Source organism: Scyliorhinus canicula, chromosome 9 (genome assembly GCF_902713615.1).
Source record: "Scyliorhinus canicula chromosome 9, sScyCan1.1, whole genome shotgun sequence".
NCBI lineage: Eukaryota > Metazoa > Chordata > Chondrichthyes > Carcharhiniformes > Scyliorhinidae > Scyliorhinus > Scyliorhinus canicula.
In genome coordinates, this window is record NC_052154.1 from 39904755 (window position 1) to 39925338 (window position 20584).

General features: G+C 43.7%; 1 protein-coding gene across 1 annotated transcript in view; it reads right to left on the reverse strand.

The window, feature by feature from the left end:
• LOC119971262 (dipeptidase 1-like) overlaps positions 1 to 20584 on the reverse strand; it is a 40841-nt gene that overhangs the window by 18511 nt on the left and 1746 nt on the right. Inside the window, exons 2-6 of the mRNA XM_038806572.1 lie at positions 13505 to 13631; positions 11352 to 11484; positions 8040 to 8190; positions 5521 to 5590; positions 1766 to 1942 (exon numbers count right to left, since the gene is read on the reverse strand). Of these exons, the coding sequence (XP_038662500.1) occupies positions 1766 to 1942; positions 5521 to 5590; positions 8040 to 8190; positions 11352 to 11484; positions 13505 to 13631 (658 nt within the window). The remainder of the gene's footprint in view (positions 1 to 1765; positions 1943 to 5520; positions 5591 to 8039; positions 8191 to 11351; positions 11485 to 13504; positions 13632 to 20584) is intronic.

The following is a 20584-nucleotide window of genomic DNA, read 5'->3' on the forward strand; positions in this document are numbered from 1 at the left end:
GAGAAACAGAATATCAGAGTGAAATTTTGATGGTGATAGATTGGGAAATGTTGATGTACAAAGGGACCCAGGTGTCCTCGTACACCAGTCACTGAAAGAAAGCATGCAGCAAGCAGTTAGGAAGGCAAATGGTATGTTGGCCATCATTGCAAGAGTACTTGAGTACAGGAGCAAGGATGTCTTACTGCAGTTGTATAGGGCCTTGGTGAGACCATACTTGGAATAGTAGTTTTGGTCTCCTTATGCAGGATATGATATACTTTTCATAGAGAGAGTGCAGCAAACGTTCACCAGACTGATTCCTAGGACGGCAGGATTGTTGTTTGAGAATAGATTAGGTCGACTGGGCCTGTCATTTTTTAAAAAAAATTTCCAATTAAGAAGCAATTTAGCGTGACCAATCCGCCTAACCTGCACAACTTTGGGTTGTGGGGGTGGAACCCGTGCAGACACGGGGAGAATGTGCAAATTCCACATGGACAGTAACCCAGGGTCGGGATTTGAACCCGGGTCCTCAGCGTCGCAGTCCCCGTGCTATCCACTGCGCCACATGCCGCCCTTGACTGGGCCTGTATTAACTGGAATTTAGAAGAATGAGAGGGGGTCTAATTGAAACATATAAAATTCTTACAGGGTTGGACAGACTAGATGCAAGGAAGTTGTTTCCTCTGGCTGCGGGGGGGGGGGGGGTCAAGAACAAGGGGTCAAAGCATCAGGATACGAGGCAGGCCAGTTTGGGCGAAGGAGGAGAAAAGTCTTCACTTGGTCGGTAGTTAACCTATGGAATTCCCTAACATAGAATACTGTGAATGTCTTTGTTCAGAAGGAAATGGATAGATTTCTAGGTTCTAAAGGTGTTAATGGGAATGGGGAGAGTGCGGGAGCACGGTGTTTAGATAGAGGATGCACCATTAGATTGAACGGTGGAGCAGGCTCAAAGGGCCTACTCCCTGCAAGGCAATGATGCATCTCAAGATGCAAACAATATTAAATTGCTCAAAGCCTTGCTTTTAGTTTCTGAATCTCAAACTCTAAATGTAATTCTGTGTAACACACTGTTATCAAATATGGAAACACTCTTTTTATGTTTTCATATTTTTCAATAATAATACAGGTAAAATTTGTTTTCAAATAGATGAATAAAGAGTTAAAGAAAGACATTTTCTTGCATCTTTCAGCTCAAAAATGGTTTGCATTGTAATGTTGCGCAACAGAGACAATGGGGCATCTGAGACCTATCGTGTACCTCCTTAAATTAGATTTTAAAATTGAGATAAAAACCAAGGCAGTACTGCGGGGGACCATGAATTAGCATGAAATCCGATACAAGCATTGAAATAAAGATAGAAAAAGAAAATGCGGGTTAAGAGAGCATAAAAAGACGGGAAGGAACGGTGAAAACAAGTCACAATTACCATGTCATTTGTTCGAAGGGAAAGTATGCAATTAATTACTTGATGTAACTTTCTGTGGCATGTTCAATGGGCAAATTCAGCAAGTTCCTAAAAATAATTGGGAGACCAAGGGTGAAATTCTGTTTGCGCGAAGAAAGCAGCAAAGTGTTCATAAATTGGCCAACCATTTGTAGAGATTTGGAACTTGTGGCATATCTCTTATACCTGCTGAAGTGGCTGACTAATTTTCACATTAATATCAGCATGCATTGTTCAATTGTCTCTATTCTTTTAGCAAGTTCTGGTTAAATGTATTCATTATTGTAATTGGTAATGTAGAACATGTAAAGTTTGCACATGATTACTCATACCAGCTTACGTAGAACATTATCTTGCACATTTCTGTAGTTGTGGCATAAAGCAAATGCTGAGGAATGACTGAAAATGACAGGAGCAGCTGATACTTCGAGTGCAGCCAACACTGTATCTTCAGAGACATGAGACAGGTCAACCAACATTCCCAGACGGTTCATTTCTTTCACAACTTTCTGGAAAGCACATACAGCAAACATTTAACACGAGTCTGGCATTTCCTGTCTTTTCTATATGAACAATAATAACTTGTTTCTATGTAGCTCCTTTAACATACAAAGTAAGAAGTCTTACAACACCAGGTTAAAGTCCAACAGGTTTGTTTCAAACACGAGCTTTCGGAGCACGGCTCCTTCTTCCTCTCCTGAAGAAGGAGCCGTGCTCCGAAAGCTCGTGTTTGAAACAAACCTGTTGGACTTTAACCTGGTATTGTAAGACTTCTTACTGTGTTCACCCCAGTCCAACGCCGGCATCTCCACATCATGGTTAACATACAAAAGCATTGTAGGGTGCTTTGCAGAAGCAGCAGGGGAATGCGGACCCACTGTCTCAGTTATGTTGAAGTAACTATGGAGAGGAGTGACAAGACCTTGGTGAGGGAAATTGATTTTAAGAAGGGTCTTTAAGCTGAAGAGGAAGGTACTGAGTCAGAGGGAAAGAAGACATAATCACCAATGCAGGGGTAAAAGGAGGAGGAGATCAACAAGAGGGCAAGGGTGGTGGTGGGAGTGAATGTTGTTGTAAAAGTAGGACAGGTGAGACCTTGAAACCATGGAACCAACATTATGTATCTTAAAATTGAGGCTCTGAGGGAGCCAAAATGTTCACGGGAATTAAAGTTTGGTCGGTTTTTAAATAGGCAGTGGACCACTGCCACCCATTTCTGATTAGCTGGTAGCTGAGTAGTCCCAGCGTACCAGAATTTAGTGGTGGCTGCTCCTGAGATTACACGTAGTCCCCGAGAAGAAGACAGCATGGATACCGTACTATAAGGTAAGTCTAGGCTTTTTGAGTGGGGGGTAGGAAGGATCAAGGACCCGAGAGTTGGGGCTAGGGTTAGTGCATTCTGGAAGCTGCGTGTCACGTGGGGATTCTCCCAATGCACACAAGGTAATCCACCTAAAGTAAAGGATTCCCCCCCCCCCCCCCCCCCCCCCCCCCCCCCCTTGATTTCCACCTTTTCACCAGAGAAGGTGAAAAAGGGGCCTGGCCACTTTCCTCCATCTATAATGGTGACTGAGGCAAGATTAGACCCATAATTACCCATAAAGTGGCCAACTAAGGACTTCAATATGCCAAAGGATGGATTGGCTGACACTTTATCCCCCCACCGTATTATGAGGGGTGGCTCAGGCATAGGTAGAAAGGCAGTAGGCTAGACACCTGTCCTATTTTATATGCCCTCCCACAAGAAAATCACCCACCAAGCGTATATAGAATTCCCCCCTTTGTATTTGAGTATGTAAAACCAGTCAGAAGACCATCAACAAAGTGGAAACGTTGAATTATTTTATGCAAAGCTACATATATTCATCTAGAAAACACAAAAATAATAAAATTACAAAGCAATAGAAAACATTAAATCTACAGAAATTCTTTGTGAAGATAGCTAATGCAATGGAGGTAGAATATTCCATGAATATAATTTATATTATTAAATTAATATGTAAATTAACAAGCTGAATTGAAAAGTTGCTCAGATAGCATGTAGTGGTGAAAAATGACAATTTAAGCTCGAGTTAACTGCTGTTCACAGTATTCATGAAGGATGGAATCACCTTTAATAAATTTGTTCATGACACCAAGGCATTTGGTTTGGTGACACATTCTGTAGATTAATAGCATTCAAAAGCATCTGTTCCAACCAAATAATTAAAAATGATTCTCCAATTCATCCATTTGCAAAATATGCAGGAAGGAATTGGAAGAAATGAATTATAAAAGAACCTATAAGAAATTCTCAGTCTAATTGCCCGCAAGAAGGTGGTGATCAGCTGCCTTCTTGAACTAGTGCAGTCTCTGTGATATAGATACACCCGGATGTCAGGTGGCGGCCTTTTACCCGTAAATGGGGGTAACTTTGACGGAAGGTTGGAGGAGAGGTGGAGGTGTATGGATAGGTATGGTGCTCTTTCCAAGAGCCGATGCAGACCCGATGAGCCAAATGGCCTCCTTCTGCATTTTAAATTCTATTTGCATAAGTTTGGAATAAAATACATTTCAAAAAAATGATAGATACACCCACTGTTCTGTTAGGGAGGGAGTTCCCAGATATTGACCTAGTGACAGTGAAGGAATGGCGATATATTTCCAAGTCAGGATGGTGAGTGACTTGGAGGGGAACTTCCAGATGGTGGTGTTCCCATGTATCTGCTGACCTTGTCCTTCTAGAAGGTAGGAGTCATGGGTTTGAAGGTGCTGCCTACGGAACCTTGGTGAGTTCCTGCTGTGCATCTTGTAGATGGTACACATTGCTGCTACTGCGTCAGTGGTGAAGGAAATGGATGTTTATGGAAGCTGGTTGCTTTGTCCTGGATAGTGTCAACCTTCTTCAGTGTTGTTGGAGCTGCACTCATCCAGGCAAGCGGATAGTATTCCATCACACTCCTGACTTGTACCTTGTAGATGGTGGACAGGTTTTGGGGAGTAAGGTGGTGAGTTACTCGCTGCAGGACTCCAAGCCTCTGACCTGAGCTTGTAGCCAGAGTATTTATAAGATTGGCGCAGTGCAGTTTCAGTTCAATGATAACCCCCAGAATGTTGATTGTGGGGTTTCAGTGATGGTAATGCCATTGAATGTTAAGGAGTGATGGTTAGCTCCTCTCTTGTTGGAGATGGTCACTGCATGGCACTTGTGTGGCGTGAATGTTTTTTGTCACTTGTCAGCCCAAGCCTGGATATTGTCCAGGTCTTGCAGCATTTGGATATGGACTGCTTCAGTATCTAAGGAGTCGCAAATGGTGCTGAACATTGTGCGAACATCATCAGCTGACAGCCCCACTTTTGACCTTGTGATGGAAGGAAGGTCATTGATGAAGCAGCTGAAGATTGCTGGGCCTCGACTATTACCCGAGAATTGCAGATTAAGTCTGTGTGTGGTGTGAAAGTCACTCAACAACCTTGGCTGGCACCCGCCACGGAAAGGTGGGTTGTTAGCATTGGATGCAGCCTGTCCCAGGTAAAGTATCTGGAGGTGGAAACCCCCCGAAAATAATTAGCTCTGTTCAAATACATGTCCAATTGCCAGATCATAACAACTCTCTGAAGATAATCACCCACATTTCCCCTCTAGTTTTTTTGTCAATCATTTTCAATAGATGATTTTTGGTTACTGATCCACTTGCTAGAGTAAACAGTGTCTTCCTCCCCGCTCTTTCAAAATCCCTCAATTTGGAACACGTCTATTAGCCTCCATTGAACTTTTTTCCTCTAAGGCTTTTGCAGTCTCTCCTGCTTATTCATACTAATCAGATAGGCTTTATACATTGCAGTCTATGTTCCAGCACCACTGATTAATGTTGGTAAAGTTGATTGAAGCCTTCATGAGGAACATTATCTCAACTACAAGCTTTAAATTTTGTTTTTCAGTAATCATATACATCATAACATTATTCACTGATAAAAGGACAAAGAACTTTGACATAATAATCATCGCAAATGTTTTCTTTCTACACAGTCACAATGCCCTTTTGGCATAGGAGTGTCCAGTAAATCAAAAACAGAATTTTTAGAGCCTCAGGTACAGTTTACCAACTTTTCCAAAATCAGATAATCCATTGACACCAGGTTTTGCAATGCCACTGTCCACTTTGCTGCTATCTGCCCTGAAAAATGAGAGAAGTTAAAATGCTTGGATTAGGTGCATTCTAGATTTGTTGGTGCAAAATTTAAAAAAGTGATTAGTAGTTACATGGTGAGACAATGTGCCGATAAACCTTCATGTTTTATCATGGACGATGTCAATGATTCTCAACACAACATAAAAATGTAAGAATTGGCGCAGGAGAAGGATATTCAGCCCCTTCAGCCCGCTCCATCATTCAATGTGTGATCCCCATGTCCCTTGATGTTTTTAATGTGTAGAAATCTATCAATCTCAATTTTGAACATACTCAATGACTGAGCCTCCCTAGCCCGCTGGGACAGAGTTCCAAAGATTCAACAGCCTCTGAGTGAAGAAATTCCTCCTCATCTCAGTCCTAAATAGCCTGCCTCTCATTCTGGCCCTCTGGTTCTGGATCTCTCAACTAACCTGTTGAGCCCTGTAAGAATTCTGTATGTTTGAATGAAATCACCTCTCATTCCTCCAAACACCAGAGAATAAAGATGCAGTCTATTTAGTCTTTTCCCACAGGACAATCTCTCCATCTCAGGAATTAATTTAAGGAACCTTTGTTACAATCCCTCTGTGGCAAGTATATCTTTCCTGAGGTAAGGGGAACAAAACTGCACATAATACTCTTGGTGAGCTCTCACCAAGGCTCTATGTAATTACAGTAAGACATCATTATCCTGTACTCAAATCCTCTTGCAATGAAGGTCAATATACCATTTCCCTTCTTAATTGTTTTCTGTACCTGCATGTTAAGCTTTCAGTGACTTATGAAAAAGACTTGCAAGTCCCTTTGAAGTTAAACACTTCCCAACCTCTCACTATTTAAGAAATACTCTGTATTTTTGTTCCTCCAAAGTTGATAATCTCACATTTCTCCTCATTATATTCCATATGGCAAAACATTTTCCCCATTCCTTAGCCTCTCCAAACCCCCTTGAAAGCATATTTGCATCCTTCTCACATCTCCCACTTCCACCTGCTTTTGTGCCATCTGCAAACTTGAAAATATTGCACTTAATCCCACATCCAAATCATTGATATAGATTGTGAAAAGCTGGGACCCAAGCACTCGATCCTTCCTATACCCTACTAGTCACAGCCTACCAACCTGAAAATATTCATCAACCAGTTTGCAATCTATGCCAGTATTTACCCCCAATCCCATGTGCTCGGTCAAAAGCTCTCTGAAAATCTAAATATACCATGTCTACTAGTCCCCCCTCATCTATTCATCCAGTTACATCCTCAACAAAAACTCCTACTGTATTGTTAAATATGATTTCATAAATCTGTGCTGACTGTGCACAATCCTACCATTATTTTCTAAATGTCCTGTTAGCATATCGTTTAGAAAGGATTTTAGTATTTTCCCTATTCCTGAGGTCTGAAGTTTCCCATTCTCTCTCCCTCCTTTCTTAAATATTGGGGTTACATTTCCCACCTTCCAAACTGCAGGAACCATTACAAAGTCCATAGAATTTTGAAAGATGGCCACCAATAAAATGAAATGAAATGAAAATCGCTTATTGTCACGAGTAGGCTTCAATGAAGTTACTGTGAAAAGCCCCTAGTCGCCACATTCTGGCACCTGTACTCAAATCCTCTTGCAATGAAGGTCAATATACCATTTCCCGTCTTAATTGTTTTCTGTACCTGCATGTTAAGCTTTCAGTGACTTATGAAAAAGACTTGCAAGTCCCTTTGAAGTTAAACACTTCCCAACCTCTCACTATTTAAGAAATACTCTGTATTTCTGAGGCTGGTATGGGAATCGAACCATGCTGCTGGCCTGCCTTAAAAGCCAGCGATTTAGCCCAGTGAGCTAAACCAGCCCCTATGCACCTACTATCTACACAGCCAACTCTTTCAACACTCTGGGCTCTAGATCATGAAGTTTAGGAGATTTATCTACTTTAAGTCCCATATTGAGTTTTCAAGACGAGCCATGAAGTGACATTAATAGTTCCCCAGCAGAGAGTGAGAATTATTCTGTGCTGCACTTGTATATCAGATTTTGAAGTGATTTTTGCAGAGGTTTGTGAACAGGCCTCTTGGCGGTCTTTGAGCAATGAATGATGAATGACATGAACACTCTGTTTTCTGTTCACTCCAAATACTGCAGACACATGGCATCACTTCATATTTTTATCACAACAATTTGCAGTTTTGTTTTTATTAGACAAAATATTTCTTAGTTTAATTTCCAAAATGCAGGAAGATAAGTTGGTATTTATACATTCATAGTGGTTTCCACTTTGATGTTAGGCAGTGTGAACAAGTTTCCATTATACTGGAGCAGGGAATTGTTTAAAACATTCTTTCTAGCCAATTCTTTCCACTTACTACCATAACACCTAGAATGGTGTTGCTGCATGTAACCCACATTTGCTATTTTGGAGGTAAATGTTATGCTTTTGAGTGATGAAGCATTTTCTTACCATGGTGTGTTACAGATATGCGTCAATGTCAGGTAACGAACTCCAAGTTCATAGAACATGCGCAAAGTTCCCAGACTGCTATCGATTCCATGGCCACCTTCCATACCAATAAGGCTGGCTATTTTCCCACTGCTAAATACTTCCGTAATTCCTTTAATAGAATTAATCAACACTGTCATACTCTCCAAAAACAATGTTCCTATATACTGGGCGGAATCTTACTACATTTTTTCAAAGTGCTGGTGAGAAAACCGGTGTGAATCCCGTTGGTGCTATCAGCAGGAAATTTCACAGATCATTGAGCCTCTTTAAGAAAATGATTTCCACCCACGTGAATCACGCTGAGCTTGTGGCTTGTCTCCAATTTCCTCACCTCAGGAAAACTTAACCTCTATAATTAGCGGGGAGCTCCTTTTAAACACCTCCCCAGCACTCCTTCCAGATCCAGTTGAGGGAATGGCTGCCAGGAAGGCAGCACCATGATTCTCCGAGAGAGCCCTGACCAAACTACTGGATGATACGGAACAGAGGTGGAACGTCCCATGCCCGCACTCCTGCAGATATCCATCCACCAAGGTCACCACCCCTGTCTGGAAGACAGTGACCGCAATAGTGAGTACCAACTCGCAGCAGAGGAGGACAGGGCAACAAGAAGATGAATTACCTTCTTGGCACAGCTAGAGTAAATCAGGCTCCTCATGGCTCCTGCCGCACCCCTTTACACACCCATCACACCACCACGGCAATTTCTCACCCAGCCATCTCATGGGTTCCCAATACCTCTGATATAGCCCTCTTTTCAACGTCACCCCCACATCCCGTGGTCCTCTTTCCACTACCCGTCTTTTCTCTCCCCCCCCCCCCCCATCTCCAAGTAGCTAATGTACTCTTCACATCCCTGCCCCCACTTAATTTCCACACATGCCAGACTTCAATACTATATGAACTGACAGGACTCCCGCCTACACTTTCCCCATCGCTTTGCAATATAAACTCAAGCAAAACCACCATGAACGGGCACAGCCAGCTGTAATTATGCCTGAGCTGAGAACCCTAATGCCCTTGGAAGAGAGAGCCCTTGAGTTGGCCGGCAAGAGGCAGCATCACATCTGTGCACTGGCGCAGTGGTTGCAGCAGACAAAAGAGAAAACCCTCAAGACATGGGCCGGGATTCTCCGAGCCTCAGCACCGAAATGGCGCTTGACACGGGGGCGGAGAATGGGGGCTCATACCCATGATCGGGTCCGACTCCGGGGCGCGATTCTCCAGCGACCGGAGAATCGGCGGCAGTTGCACGCACGCGCTCAACATGGCGCCGGTCGGGGGTCATTGAAAGAGCCCCCGCAGTGATTCTCCGCAGTCAACTTGCCCGAGTTCCCGCAGGCGTGGTTCACGTATGGTTCCACCCTGTAGGAGCTCAGCGTTGCGGCTGGTGGGGGGCGGGGAGGGTCGGTCTACGGGGGGGGGGGGGGCCTCCACGACGGCCAGGCCCACGATCGGGGGCCACCGTTCGGCGGGCGCGCACGTTCTGTCTAATCTCTTTGGGATTAACGAGCAGGCTGGCTTCTCGGTCACTCACTGGGTGAGCCCCTCACAATCAAAGATCCACATCTGGTGGAGGTAGGAATGTCCTAGGGATCCGGCACTTGGAGGGATACCAGAGCCCAGGGCTCTGCTGAACCCACAGCTAATGACGTGCCCCGTCATCCAGAGCTGCTGGAACTGCAAAGGAAGAGTCGTGATCATCAGGAAGGAATGACCGCATCTCTCATTGCCATCTATCTGAGGTGATGGTGCCGTCACTCCAACACAGGCCAATACTGCGCAGTGGAGACTTTGGTGCAGGGTCTTCACTTCTGCTCTGTGGTTCAGCTCATGACCCCTACCACTGAGGGCAGGACCTTCATGGTGCAGGACCAGCTGTATGGTGCAGGCACTAGTGGGAATGCATGAATGTCAGCGCCAGAGGATGGCGGGGCTTCTGGATCTCACTCCACCTGCCCCTCTATCCCATGGAGGAACACAGGGCCCCAAGTTAAGAGGGTTGGCAGAAGGGCAGTTCAGAGCCCTTCACCCAGGGCGGCATGGTAGCCCAGTGGTTAGTACTGTAGTTTCACAGGGCCAGGGTCCCGGGTTTGATTTCTGGCTTGGGTCACGATCTGTGTGGAGTCGGCACATTCTCCACGTGTCTGTGTGGGTTTCCTCCAGGCGCTCAGGTTTCCTCCCACAAGTCTCGAAAGACATGCTTGTTCGGTGAATTGGACATTCTGAATTCTCCCTCGGTGTACCCGAACAGGTGCCATAGTGGAAGGGATTTTCACAGTAACTTCATTGCAGTTTTAATGTAAGCCTAAAGATTATTATAAAGGAGACCCTGGTGATGTCCAGCCCATCTGATGCCCCGCCAAACCCCCCAGCCCCACACACTGAGGAGGGCAGCACTGCACCATCTGTGCTGCCTGAAAGTAGTCCTGGGCCCTCCATGTCCAAGCCCCCCCCCCCAGGGGATGCCCGCCAAGGTAACCTAAGGCAACAGGCCACCTCAAGCTCAGCTGTGGATCCTGGGGATACACGTAGATGTAAGGCAATGGTAAGGAACAGTAAGAAGTCTTACAACACCAGGTTAAAGTCCAACATGTTTGTTTCAAACACTAGCTTTCGGAGCATAGCATCTTCCTCAGGTGAATGAAGGGGTATGTTCCAGAAACAGATATATGGACAAATTCAAAGATGCCAGACAATGCTTAGAATGCGAGCATTTGCGGGTAATTAAATCTTTACAGATCCAGAGATGGGGGTAACCCCAGGTTAAAGAAGTGTGAATTGTCTCAAACCAGGACAGTTGGTTGGATTTCGCAAGCCCAGGCCAGATGGTGGGGGATGAATGTAATGCGACATGAATCCCAGGTCCCGGTTGAGGCCGTACGCATGTGTGTTGAACTTGGCTATAAGTTTCTGCTCTGCGATTCTGCGTTGTCGCACGTTCTGAAGGCCGCTTTGGAGAACGCTTACCCGGAGATCAGAGGCTGAATGGCGCTACCCAATTTCAAAGTTACGAACTATATAAACCTACAACCTTATTTTTAGTAATTACCCAATTCTTTAGCTCTCCCACATCACACATCTCACCTGAATATGTTCTCCGAATAACAAGAGGGCAGTCAAATATTTGTGACCTTCCACATCACCCTTGTATTCTTCAGTTCATTCGCAAAGTGCAGTCATTGTATGTGTTAAAAATAGCACCTGTTGTCCAGAGATAGAACCCCTCTTTACCTTTCTCATTCAAATATAGATTAGATAATGACGTACCATCTGCAGTTGTTGTTAGTTGAAAATCTTCTGGGAACATCTGTACCATTCTTTTGATCAAATCTATTTGTTCCAGAGTTTGGCGGACGGCATCTTTGTTCTGTGCACTACAGGGCACATAAGCAACCCAAAACTGGGCGCAATAAAGCAGAAACATATGTTATTGGACCAGCAAACTTAAGTAACAAGGTTATTTAATCAGAAATTGTATCATTGGTACTTGTATTCCCTCATTTTCAATCCTTTTTTTGAAGTATTATCATTGTCCTTTCCCACATTTGCTTAATATGAAAGATTTATTACAACCCAGACGTACTTAACCTGACATAATTCATAATAATGATGTTTCACATTATGATTTACTATTACTATAGTGTTGGAACATTGACAATGATGAAGGCATCTTAAAGATGAAGATAAACTTCACACATCCATTATTTGGCACATAATACCATATTATTCATTGCAATAAAACAATGGAGGTGAATTTCCTCAAATGATTTGCTGCAATGCCAATGGAAAGTCATTTATGTCCACTAGTGGTCAGAAAAAGGGTACTCACTGACTTGGTGAATAGCTTAAATACTGCGTAAATCACATGTAATCTGCTGGAATGCATGGAAATTACACCTAAACATTTCAGCAGCAGACGGGAGATATGCAGGTTAATGAGAAAGTAACGTCGCAGTGTGACTCATCAATTATTTTCTGAAACTTTAGGAACTTTGGGGCAGCAAGGTAGCATGGTGGTTAGCATAAATGCTTCACGGCTCCAGGGTCCCAGGTTCGATTCCCGGCTGGGTCACTGTCTGTGTGGAGTCTGCACGTCCTCCCCCTGTGTGCGTGGGTTTCCTCCGGGTGCTCCGGTATCCTCCCACAGTCCAAAGATGTGCGGGTTAGGTGGATTGGCCATGCTAAATTGCCCGTAGTGTTCTAATAAAAGTAAGGTTAAGGGGGGGGGGGGGTTGTTGGGTTACGGGTATAGGGTGGATACGTGGGTTTTAGTAGGGTGATCATGGCTCGGCACAACATTGAGGGCCGAAGGGCCTGTTCTGTGCTGTACTGTTCTATGTTCTATGTTCTATGAATGCCTGCAGTAATAATCATGGGAACCAAGGTAACAAGGCACAGTGTCCAGGTATGGGCAAACAGAGAATGTTGTGGACTCAGACGCCCATGTACTCCAGAAGAGAAGAAATAAAAACTCAGGCTGTTGGGCTTCTGCCCATCAAACCTTCCAGAACTCTCATACATGGCACCTGGAAGGAGGTGACATTGAGAAAAATGCCAACTTTCTCACTCCCAGTACAGCAGACCAATGCCGCAAGAAGTTTAGAAACCCTAGCAGAACAAAGAAGGCAATGTGTTCTCACTCTTTCCTTGCTCTACAATGGACACTCTTTTATTTGTAGGGAAGGCGATGGCGCAATGGGTATTGTCACTGGACTAATAATCCAGAAACCCAGATTCTATGATGCTATAAGATCTGGGAACCTGGGTAAATAAATCCCACCACAGCAGATGGTGAAATTTGAATTTAATAAAAATCTGGAATTTTAACATCTAATGATGACCATGAAACCATTGTTGATTGTCGTAAAAACCTATCTGGTTCACTAATGTCCCACAAAATGAATAAAAAATCTCTAAAAGGAACATTCACCCAGAGGATGGTGGGAGTCTGGAGCTCGCTAGCTGAAAGGGTGGTGGACGCAGAGACACTTGTAGCATTTAAGGGGTATTTTGATGTGCACTTCCACTGCCAAGGGAGACAAGATTATAGTCCAAATGTTGGAATATGGGATTAGTATTGTTCGGCGGTTGTTTTTGACTGACAGATGTGATGGGCCGAAGGGCATTTTCTGTGCTGTAGACCCCTATGACTCTATAACATTAGTGTAGTTAAATACCCATGATGTATATCACCAGCAACAATTGGAGCAATAATGAATTGAGGGATTGGTTTATAATAATGAGACTATAAATCCTGAAGAGTGGGGCTGAAGTGAAATAGTCATCTTCACAACTGTGCTGTAAATTTGTTAATGGTACAGATATTTTCCGAACAGATTCCCCCTCAACCGCCCTTCCTCCTCCCATACGATTACACCAATGTATTTTTTGTACATCAATGCTGACAAAGAATCTTCTACCTGAGCACCAACCAAACCGGCCCGGAGCTTCTCAATATTGGTCTGAGTAATATTCGATGTATTAAGGTCTATTTTAGAAAGATCATTGTGCACCTTCTTCCGCAGCTGCCAAGGCATGTCATTGTGTCTGGAAAAATCAAAGTTAAATCCTTTTAAAAAAAAAAGAGAATTAATTATTTCATGGTACAGTACATAGAACATACAGTGCAGAAGGAGGCCATTTGGCCAATCGAGTCTGCACCGACCCACTTACGCCCTCACTTCCACCCTATCCCCGTAACCCAATAACCCCTCCTAACCTTTTTTGGTCACTAAGGGCAATTTATCATGGCCAATCCACCTAATCTGCACGTCTTGGACTGTGGGAGGAAACCGGAGCACCCGGAGGAAACCCACGCAGACACGGGGAAATTGTGCAGACTCCGCACAGACAGTGACCCAGCGGGGAATCGAACCTGAGTCCCTGGCGCTGTGAAGCCACAGTGCTATCCACTTGTGCTACCGTGCTGCCCATTAAGTAGTACACGGAGGCATCACGGTGTGAGTCTGAGAATGGAAAGCCTCTCCATACAAGTGTGCTAGAACATAGAACATAGAAAAATACAGCACAGAACAGGCCCTTCGGCCCACGATGTTGTGCCGAACTTTTGTCCTAGATTAAGAACAAATTAATCTACACCCCATCATTCTACCATAATCCATGTACCTATCCAATAACCGCTTGAAAGTCCCTAATGTTTCCGATTCAACTACTTGCACAGGCAGTGCATTCCATGCCCCCACTACTCTCTGGGTAAGGAACCTACCTCTGACATCCCCCCTATATCTTCCACCATTCACCTTAAATTTATGTCCCCTTGTAATGGTTTGTTCCACCCAGGGAAAATGTCGCTGACTGTCTACTCTATCTATTCCCCTGATTATCTTATAAACCTCTATCAAGTCGCCCCTCATCCTTCTCCGTTCTAATGAGAAAAGGCCGACCACCCTCAACCTTTCCTCGTAAGACCTACTCTCCATTCTAGGCAACATCCTGGTAAATCTCCTTTGCACCTTTTCCAAAGCTTCCACATCCTTCCTAAAATGAGGCGACCAGAACTGCACACAATACTCCAAATGTGGCCTTACCAAGGTTTTGTACAGCTGCATCATCATCTCACGGCTTTTAAATTCAATCCCTCTGCTAATGAATAGCACACCATAGGCCTTCTTCACAGCTCTATCCACTTGAGTGGCAACTTTCAAAGATCTATGAAATCACCTATGACTACTACCCTGTGACTTCTGCACTTTCCAAAATCTGTTTCCCAATCTGTTCCTCCACATCTCTGCTGCTATTGGGGGGCCTATAGAAAACTCCCAACAAGGTGACTGCTCCTTTGCTATTCCGGACTTCAACCCATACTACCTCAGTAGGCAGATCCTCCTCGAAATGCCTTTCTGCAGCTGTTATACTATCTCTAATTAACACTGCAACCCCCCACCTCTTTTACTACCCTCCCTAATCTTATTAAAACATCTATAACTAGGAACCTTCAACAACCATTTCTGTCTCCTCTTCTATCCAAGTTTCCGTGATGGCCACCACATCGTAGTCCCAAGTACCAATCCATGACTTAAGTTCACCCACCTTATTCCTGATGCTTCGTGCGTTGAAGTATACACACTTCAACCCATCTCCGTGCCTGCAAGTACTCTCCTTTGTCAGTGTTACCTTCCCCACTGCATCACTACACACTTTTACGTCCTGAACATCGGCTACCTTAGTTGCTGGACTACAAATCCGGTTCCCATTTCCCTGCCAAATTATTTTAAACCCTCCTGAAGAGTACTAGAAAACCTCCCTCCCAGGATATTGGTGCCCCTCTGGTTCGGATGCAACCCGTCCTGCTTGTACAGGCCCCACCTTCCTCAGAATGCGCTCCAATTATCAAAATACCTGAAGCCCTCCCTCCTACACCATTCCTGCAGCCACGTGTTCAACTGCACTCTCTCCCTATTCCTAGCCTCGCTATCACGTGGCACCGGCAACAAACCAGAGATGACAACTCTGTCTGTCCTGGCTTTTAACTTCCAGCCTCACTCCCTAAACTCGTTTATTACATCCACACCCCTTTTCCTACCTACGTCGTTGGTACCAATGTGCACCACGACTTCTGGCTGCTCACCCTCCCCCTTAAGGATCCTGAAGACATGATCCGAGACATCCCTAGCCCTGGCACTCGGGAGGCAACATACCTTCCGGGAGTCTCGCTCGCGACAACAGAATCGCCTATCTATTCTCCTAACCATTGAGTCTCCTATCACTATTGCTTTTCTATTCTCCCCCCTTACCTCTGAGCCCCAGAGCCAGGCTCAGTGCCAGAGACCAGGCCGCTAGGCCTTCCCCCGGTAGGTCATCCCCCTCAACAGCATCCAAAACGGTATACTTGTTTTGAAGGGGAATGGCCACGAGGGATCCCTGCACTGTCTGTTCCTTTGTTTTCTTTCCCCTGACTGTAACCCAGCTACTTTTGTCCTGTACCTTGGGTGTGGCTACCTCCCTGTAACTCTTGTCTATTACACCCTCTGCCTCCCGGATGATCCAAAGTTCATCCAGATCCAGCTCCAGTTCCCTAACATGGTCTAACAGGAGCTGGAGTTGGGTGCACTTCCCGCTGGTATAGTCAGCGGGGACACCGGTGGTATCCCTCACCACTCACATCCTACAGGAGGAGCATGCAACTGCCCTCGCCTCCATCCCTTCTTACCTTACAGAATATAGCTGCACTGTGGACCAACTGGAACTCCGCCCTCCGACTCTGCTCCCAGTCAGCTGTACTCTCTGTAAACTCCCAGCTCCCTTCACGCTCTTTGAGGAAATGTAGGAAATGAAATGAAAGGAGCACCTTACTCCCTCCTCACCTAACTCCCTCAGTCACCAAACACTCACTATAGCACTCAAATGCACCCAAATGCAGCACTTAGTGCAAACAAAGTCAGCACTTGAATCTAGCCTCTGAAAACTGGCCTAATCCAATTAACTAATTAACAAGCTCCAGCTGCAAGTAGCTACAAGTAGAACCTTTGTTTAAAGCCGATTGAAAATTCACCTTCTTCTAAACCAAACAGCAAATTTTAAGTTAATTAACTAAATAAAAGAAAGACTAGACTTTAGATAAAAATGAACCCTTATTATCCCTCAGTCACCAAACTCTCACTATAGCACTCAAATGCACCCAAATTCAGCACTCCGTGTTCCCCCGTCTTGACCAAATTTTCTGCATCGTCATTAAACTGATGCAAATGATTTCTCCTCCATAAGTTAACTGGTCTCCAACATGCAGAAAGTAATTACCAAATTTTCATTTTTGGGTTTCATGCCAGATATTTTACTTTAATTTAGCATTACCAGGGCAGCATGGTGGCTCAATGGTTTAGCACTGTGACCTCACGGCGCCGAGGTCCCAGGTTCAATCCCAGCTCTGGGTTACTGTCCGTGTGGAGTTTGCACATTCTTCCCGTGTTTGCGTGGGTTTCGCTCCGACAACCCAAAGGTGTGCAGGCTAGGTGGATTGGCCAAGCTAAATTGCCCCTTAATTGGGAAAAATGAATTGGGTACTCTAAATTTATTTTTTTTAAATTTAGCATTACCAATCATTCTTGCATCCCCTATATCCCAGAGTCTGCTAAGGCGGCACGGTGGCACAGTGGTTAGCACTGCTGCCTCACAGCGCCAGGGAACCGGGTTTAATTCTGTCCTCGGGTGACTGTCTGTGTGGAGTTTGCATTTTCTCCCCATATCTGCATTGGCCATGCTAAATTGCCCGTAGTGTAAGGTTAATGGGGGATTGTTGGGTTCCGGGTATAGGGTGGATACGTGGGGTTGAGTAGGGTGATCATTGCTCGGCACAACATCGAGGGCCGAAGGGCCTGTTCTGTGCTGTACTGGTCTATGGTCTATGGTCTATGGTTTCCTCCGGGTGCTCCGGTTTCCCCTCTCAGTCCAAAGATATGCGGGTTAGGTGGATTGGCCATGCTAAATTGACACTTAGTGTCTAAAGATATGCAGGTTAGGTGGGGTTATAGGGGTTTGGGAAGGGGAATGGGCCTAGGTAGGGAGCTCTTTCAGAGGGTCGGTGCAGACTTGATGGGCCGAATAGCCTCCTTCTGCACTGTAGGAATTCTATGGTTCTATGGATATCAGGGTAAACAATTGTGAAATTGAACCAAAGATTGTCACTGTACCTCGGCTAACTGGGAAGTACATGTCACCATGTGATTCTTGTCCCTACTATCATCAAGTGTAAGATTTATAAACTAATAGATATTGAACATAGAAAAGGTAAAAATGAACAGCATTCAGTGCAAACAATGCAGGAGCTAGAAATCTGAAGTAAAAACTGCAGATACTGGAAATGCCAGGTCAGGCAGCATCTGTGTATATTATAGCAATTACACTGAAAAAGCATTCCCCTTGCTGATTGGTCTTGCAATTAGCAAATTAACTTCAATATGTACAAGTGAGCTGATATAGTTTTGTAGGAGGAATAGTAGATTATATACTTGTCAGAAAGTAAGTTGTTATAGGGTGAGGTGTTAATTACATCAATTAAAGTGCATATAAGTGAAGGGCATTGATTGAGATATATACCTGTAATATTTCACTGAATATATTTAGCTTTTTTGCATTCTTCCTTCACCAACTGACTATCAGGATTATAACAAGAGGAACTTGGAGTACAGATCCTAAAGTCACTTGATGTAGCACTGCAGCTTGATCAAGTTGTTGAAGTTGATTAAAAATAAAGCACTGGGGTTAATTTCTATAGGGATAGAATTGAAAAATACAAGTTACATTGAAATAGTACAGAACCATGGTTAGACCACATTTGAAATTCTGATCTATTTTATGTATTTAGGTTGGTGTAAAAAGAATTTACTAGAATGACATCTGAACTGAGAGGTCACACGTATCAGCAAAGACTGAATAGGCTGTGGGTCTTTTCTCTGGAAAAACAAAGGCAGAGGGGTGACCTGATAGAGATCTTTAAGATTATGAAATGGTTCAATGCAGCTTTCACATGCGGACAAGACACAGGACGAGGGGTCATAAATATGAAATAGTCACTAAAAAAACAATAGGGAATTTGGAGAAATGTTTTTATTTAGAGTGTGACTGGAATATGGAGATTGCTGCTGAGGCAAGTAGCATAGATTACGTTTCAGGGAAACTAGATAAGGAGAAAAGAATGGAAGGATGTGTTGATGTGGCTCTGGCGAAGAAGGGTATGAGGAGGCTCATGTGCAGCATGACAGTGAGCATATTTTGGCATGATAGTTTGTTTCTGTGCTGTAAATACTTTGTGATATTTCAACATATACTGAAAACAGATGCTATTTTTTTAATGTAGTAAAACATTACCTTAGTTTTGGAATGGCCATTCGCCCTCTGCAAGCAACAGGCTGACCAACATCAGCTAAGTGCACACATAAATACCTTCACCAGATAGCATTACATTAAAAGTAGGACAAAGTTTCAGTGGCACTGCCTTCTTGCAATATCAACCCATGCCTTCCACCTATACACAGTCAAACAAAACCGCTACACTAATCGCATCAATCATATCCTCCTGTGTTGTTTGGATTTGAATGGCAGCTTGATATGTTTATCAAGTACTTTGAATAACCTCAGATGTCTGATTATTAACACACTTTGCAGCTAGTATTTCAGATGATATTTTATGTAACGTCATTCATAATTGAGAAATCAACATTATCAAATTAAACTGCATTTTGATGGGAGCCAAAATTCAGTTGCCTCAGCCTGTCAGACAAGAATGTTTATTATTATAACTTGTGGAATTAGCCATGCAAAACAAGTATGAATTGTGCTCACAATAAAGGCAGCAACACAGAATCAAAATGATCATGGAACCCAGACAAAAGGAATTACATTTTTGTCAGAACAGGCTTCATATATGCTCTTTCTCTGCAGGATTTTTCCCGACTTCCCTAATGAGAGAATGGGGTAAATGTTTGTCTTCACCATCTGGACGGTAATCTGCCAGATGGATGGTTGTTGCAGACTCATGGGCGGCACAATGGTTAGCACTGCTGTCTCACAGTGCCAGGGATCCAGGTCCAATTCTAGCCTTGGGTGACTGTGTGTGGAGACTGCACATTTTCCCCGTGTCTCCATGGGTTTCTTCCGAGTGCTCCGGATTCCTTCCACAGTCCAAAAATGTGCAGATTGGTGGATTAGCCATTCTAAATTGCCCCTTAGTGTCCAGCGATGCGGCGGTTAGGTTACTGGGGTAGGGCGGGGTGGGCAGGTGAATGGGCCTGGGTAGAGGTTTGAGGGTGGGCTGCAGAGATTCTATGATTCTATGTAATTTATGCTCATGACTGAACATGTCATCGGTTTGTACAAGGTCCATCTGAAAGTTTTTTTGTTATGTCATGAATCATAAACTTATTAATTTGACACACCTAAAATAAATATATAAAAACATCAACTTAGCACCTTAACTGATTAGATATTCCTGCTGTTATGTCAGATGTATTCAGGGCACAAAATGCAAATACAGTATAAAAGTGTAAAAGTCAAATTTTTGAGACCAATTTGCTTTGGGCTAAAAGTTATGGAGTCAAATTTTACTTGGACAATGTTTTTGAAGGATTGACATTCAAGCAGATTTGTGTCCATAAAGGCCGTTGTAATGGAATAAAGTAACAACCAACAACACAAAGGATTTGTATTAACTCTCTAACATCTATTTATTTTATAATATTACAAACTATATATATCATCTAACACGTAATAAGTATATACCATATTAACTACAGCATTTCATATTGAAATCTTCAAAATCACTCTGGTCACTATCTGAATCACCAATTTGTTCCAATAGCTTTGTTCTATGACATAATCACACGGATATTCCTCATCTTCATCGTCCATGGTACTGGTCACTTCTGTTAAGTAATGGGTTAAGAGACATTCCAATTAGTTGTCTCATTTATGTTAATTATCCAATAATTGACACTGATATGTAAAGGGGCTTCAGGTGGCCTTTATGTCAAGTGATGTGATGTTAG